This window comes from Octodon degus, unplaced genomic scaffold, assembly GCF_000260255.1.
Source record: "Octodon degus isolate 3935 unplaced genomic scaffold, OctDeg1.0 scaffold00034, whole genome shotgun sequence".
In the NCBI taxonomy this organism is placed as follows: domain Eukaryota; kingdom Metazoa; phylum Chordata; class Mammalia; order Rodentia; family Octodontidae; genus Octodon; species Octodon degus.
In genome coordinates, this window is record NW_004524610.1 from 11,786,601 (window position 1) to 11,792,405 (window position 5,805).

The following is a 5,805-nucleotide window of genomic DNA, read 5'->3' on the forward strand; positions in this document are numbered from 1 at the left end:
GCATTTAGCAAGGATACTGGGTTCTGAGTTTGTCCACTCATGTATTGCTATCTCCCATCTCGCTTTTAATTCTCACCAGTTCTGTTCTTATCATTTAAGTCGATGGGTGAGGGAGGACTTTTTTTTTTTTTTTTTTTTTTTTTTTTTTTTTTCCCAGTGGGATAGAGTTTTTGTTTTGTTGTTTCTTTCATGCTTCTCATTTTTATCTAGATAATTTCTCATTCTAGAGTTATTGACTGTGGGGCTAGGAAAATTCTGGAAGGGAGCCGTAGGGTGTCTTTCATTATATTTTAAAATACGAGTAGAAAAATAGCTACAGATGTGTTGGGAAAAATCCCATAGGAGGCATGGGACAGCATCTTATATTAAAACCAGATATCTATTGGATTTCCCAAGTCTTGGTAATAAAGAATGTGTCACAAGAGCAAATCTTCATGTACATTTCAACTACTACTGAGGATGCTAGGTTTCTGTTGAGGCTGATGGCATGCTGGAGCTGTCTCAGAAGAATATTTGCTTTTAGGAATGATTGACAGATCAATTAGATTTCAATATTATTACTTCACACTTAATTTCTGTACTTATCCCTAAAGTTGCCCAATTTAGTTGATGGTTTGGAAGCCTGAGTATTTAGCTATTTCCCACTACAACGAACAATGCTGTGAAAAAGTTGTCATTACAGGAAATTCAGTTGAATATATGAATTGCTCCTGTTGATATTTCAAGGCCACAGGAGAATTGTTTCAATGGCATTTTGCTTTCTTTCTTTACAGAAATAACTATAAACTAATCATGTGATTCTTTTCTCCCCCTTTTTTTTTTTTTACTCTGCTGTTGCCTTCCTAGAGAGACACCCAATTACAAATGCTATCGATGGCAAGAATACTTGGTGGCAAAGCCCCAGCATAAAGAACGGCATCGAATACCATTATGTGACAATCACACTGGACTTGCAGCAGGTACAGTGTCTCTTCTCATTTTCCACTTTTGAAATTGCACCTTGCTTTGGTTATTTGTTTATTTCATAGCTTCTAGTTGAGAAGATACACTTATCACCTTTCTTTATTTTTTGACATCATAGAAAGGTCTGTTGATGGGTATATAATGAGTTAGAAATATTTTGCACTTTGCACCAAAACACAAGTAAAGTGCATCTGTGTAAATGATTTAGAAATTAACTTGAAGCTTAATCTACATGAAGTATTCAGAGTTAATGAAAATATGGATCAGCAATATTTTATTGGAAGAAAAGAATAATTAAAAGGCCATTTTTAACTTTTGAAATATTGCAGTGTTTTCACTCTGCTGATGGTGTGGGCCCTTAAAGGTTCTCGGATAACAAGGCTCTTGAGTATATTGCCTCTCATTACTGAGCTGAACACACTGCGACAGTTGAGGCTCAAATTAAATTTGGGCCACTAAGCAGGGTAACAAGCCTTGTAGTTGCATAAAATTGAGGGTGGAAGTCAGGGTTTGTGGTGTATGGCCCTGGCTGGTTTCTATGCTTAATTTTCTCTTTCTGTTCATAATGATCAGGCCAGGCTGGAGTTACTTATCAAGAGTCAACATCACCCCAAATTACTGAGACCTGCAAGTGGATTTACACTAGAACTTGGAAAAAAGTTCCCATATTTCATAGTTATTCCATATAAGAAGTTCAATTGACCAAAGGCTGAGACTGGAGACGCTGAACTTAGATCACCTCTTTGATTCAGCCTGTTTCTCTTTCATGCTCTGGTATATGTATAGGAAAGACCCTCAGCCCCTCTTCCGTGGACCACTGTAGACACAGAGTAGCAGGAGTGCTTAGACCTGGGGAAGGGGAGTGGTCAATATAGCAAGACATACCATACTGTAGAAGCCATGACTTGTGAAGGTTGCCATGGAATAGAGAAGCATCAGCCAGGGACACCAGACACGGGGGCACAATCTTCCTCCTTCAAGTCTTGGACTGCTTTGATGAAAACCAGAGATATCTGGTTGCAAGGTTGGGCTCCTCAGGATCTGAAATACTGGGTGGCATGAAGGGCTCAGTGCCACAGATAAATACCAGTTTGTATGGGTTTACTTCCACCTATACTTATGTATGGCAGCTTACTGTCAACACAGAGTTAATGATATTCCCCAAGAAGTCTCAGCACATTGTTGCAGAATGGTGAGGCAAACCAGCACACTGATCAATCATGCTTAGGTCAATTAATCCTGTGCATGGATTCCCTGGAGATCCTAGCCTCAAAATGGACTTTATCCCTCCTGGATAGAGACAGCTTGATCCCTGATCGATTGCAGCAGTTCTCTCCCTTCATGTGATCATTGCAAGCCTGCCTTTCCAATCAAGAGCATGTCTGCTGTCCATCGACTTAGGTCATCCCCTGGGATAGGGAATCAATAAATCGTGATGGTTTATTGCTCCAGTTTACTCTCTACTCATTCTTTTAGATTGTGCATGAAACTAGAGAGTCAATTATTAATATAATTTGCACAAATCACTTAAGCTACCCTTTGAGCTTGACCACAATATTATTTATTTGTTATCAAACATAGCAGGATATTTTCTTTCTAATTTACAGCTGGACAGTGCAATCACACGTCTTTGGTAAATATTTCTTTCTGACTTGCCTGTCATGAATTTAATAAGTCAGAGAGTTCACCTGAAAGGCCATTTTTTTTAGCAAATTTCCTAAATTTGTTTTGCATCCCCGCACATCTATTCTTACCTAGTATTTTAAAATGATGTGGATTTGCTTTTCTGTTTTATCTTCCTCTTATATAGCATAACAGCCTTAATATGAGTGAATAATCTAGGGCATCTCTTATAAGTTAGTCATCATAACATAAGGTAGTGCTCTTTTGAGCATCAAAGTCTATCTGACTCGCAAGGCTAAAATGTACAAGAAGGAATTATCTATAGTTTAAAAGGTTCCAAGGTCTTATCCTGAAGGTTGATGCTTAGCCATAAGCATCAACCCCTACTGAATTTAGACTTCACCTTCTTCTTCAAATCTGCCACTCATATGTTCAAAACAAGAGAAACACATCATCCACACAACGAAATAAATGTTTATTTCTACTTGTCTCAGAATTGTAAGAATTATTTAATGATGTATGGATTGAAGGAAGCTTTATGAAGATTTTGTGATGGAATTTGTAGGACCAAAAGGGGCTTCACCTTTCTGACTTGACCTTAGATTTTGGAAGAATAATCTGTAGACCTACTTATTCATCTGTGGATCAAATCTATAGCAAGGGACATCCTAGCACTTTAGCAACAGAAAATAAAGCATCCAGTATGATGTTATTTTTGTCCCACAATAATCCTGCAAGCATTATAATTCTTTTTTTGTAGCTGATGAACACTAGTTAAATGACCTAGTCCACATTGCAAAACTTAGTACAGCAGGGGATGGATTTCATCCTCAATAATATGAATCCAAAACTCTAACTATGCCAATATTGTGTGATAGGAATCCTAGGGAGCTTCTGGGAACTTTCCTTACACTGTATTTTATAGGAGTTCACACATGGTTTGGATTAAAGAAGTACCTCACCATATTTTCTTTCCTTCAAGGAAAGAATGCATCCAACATATGCCATAAAATGGGAATGGATCTCTCATCTTCTAGTATAAGGTGTTATGCCTGTAAAATGAAACAATTTATGTTTTTCTACTTACATCATAAAAAATTTAGAGGTCATTCAGCATTATAAACTGTTGTCTAGCTTGGAACCAAGGAAAGTATTGCTGTGAGGAAAAGGCAATAATCTCTAAATACTTACTTATCATTGATTCAGCAAGAAGTTGGGCCATTTATTAGTCCTCCTTTTTATATTGAGATGAATAATATGTGACTTGTGCAAGTGTTTCTGTTGGTACATCCTTGGTTAAACTACATTTAATTAATTTGTGTTTTAAATATAAACAACAGCAATTGGATTGTCCTGATTCAGTCATTTCAGGTTATACTGGGAAATTTATTTCTCATTTTAACATTCAAAATAACACGTAGGAAAATATAATCTTTTTTTAGGAGAAAATAGTTCCCTGTTTTATGAGCAGATTGTTCTCAGACATTTATTACTAAGAGATTGTTAACTTTTCCAAATTCTATTTACTCAAACATCTTGAATAGATGATTTAATCACGCTGTGCCTCAGTGTCTAGATTAACAGAATAAATATCATAATATCATGAAAAGAACCTTGAAATAATGATAATAACAGTACAATAACTAAATTCCATCTGGTAGTAATGGCCATAATTGGGACCTAAAATCAACATAAACTTAAATACAGGCTTAAATGTTTCCACAATATACACGCAAAAGCCAACAAAATGGCACAGAAAAGCAAGCAGCAATTTAAAAGATAATAACAGGGACTGAAAGAATACTAAAATGTCCAAACCTTCCTATTTTATTTTTTTTCTAACAAGATATCATGAAAATATTATATTTTATCTTATTTCATGAAATTTCTAATATGACATTTTCTCAGTTTTGCCTTTCAATTTGTTCAAGAGAAAAGCCACTTGGAAATAGCACAGAGAAGCAGCTTTTTCTGTAGACTTTGTTAACGTAGGCTGAAGCCATAGTCACTGCTAGATAATCCAGAAATGCTGTAGAATTAGTTACACTTATATGTAAGAGTACTGTCCAGTTTAAAGCATTCCACTTCTATGACTCCTAAACATACATTTGTCAAATAAAAGTCACAGTTCATATACCATGTGTTTTTAACCTAATTGTTTTATCTATTGTCGAGACATATTTAGTGAAATGCATAAACAATGTTTAAAAATGATTATATTTAGGATGATAAATTATTATTATTATTATTATTTTAGTATATTTAGTACAGGGTTTACAGAGTCTCACTATGTAGATCATACTCATAGTGGTTTTCCTGTTTTCAACTTCCAAAGTGCTGGGATTACAGGCATGCAACAGCACGCCCAGTCTCAATCAACATGCACCAGGAACAGGGCTGGCACAGCACTCTGGGGATCAAACCCTGGGTCACTGCACCTGCCTAAGCAGGCAATTCAGTCTGCTGAGCTATCTGGCTGGCCCATGCTTTTTTAAAAATATTTTTCTATATTCATATGCTTATACTTTTATAATCTATGTGATTAGTATAGATAATACTTTTCTTAAAGTCTGAATCACTAATGGTTGAATCTATATCTGATAAAATAAGATGAAATACATTGAAGCACTTAGTCTATTTGTTTTATTTCATTTAGATGTATTGAGTGATCAATGTCTTATACTGAAAGATCTTTGTACATAAAACATAAATAAAAAGTATAAAAGATACAAAAAATGGAAAATATCCTGTGTTCATAGATGGAAAAAAATTATATTGTGAAAATGTTCATGCTTTAGCCCAAGATCTCTGTTAAAATTCCAAAGATATTTTTTTCATAATTTTATTGATAAACAAATAGCAATGAGACAGTTTCAAATCAAATCGCTAGGACAGTTTCAATAACTAACACACTGCATACATTCTTCTTAGTGGTTAATTGCTGTACAAGATGTGAGCTTGAGATCCTATTTACAAACATCATTAGAACAATTCATTCTATTCATTAACAGAATGTAACTATATATCTATCCTAACCACTTTGAATACACAGATACAAAATGGACATTCAACTGTATCCCCCCTTTTTTGTCAAGTTCCGTTATTTGAATATTATAGGTGTGTAAACTCAGCAAAATATTCTAAAGAGTCCAGTAGCCCATTATAGCATTGGGTCTTCTGTTTAACTGGCAATGTCAGAAATTATTGACCTGAGTCCCC

The 5,805-nt window shown here is 35.3% G+C and overlaps 1 protein-coding gene across 1 annotated transcript in view; it reads left to right on the plus strand.

Annotated features, from left to right (window-relative positions):
- Positions 1 to 5,805, plus strand: part of Lama2 (laminin subunit alpha 2) — a 639,722-nt gene that overhangs the window by 166,466 nt on the left and 467,451 nt on the right. Inside the window, exon 3 of the mRNA XM_023714262.1 lies at positions 847 to 959. Coding sequence (XP_023570030.1) covers positions 847 to 959 — 113 coding nt within the window. The remainder of the gene's footprint in view (positions 1 to 846; positions 960 to 5,805) is intronic.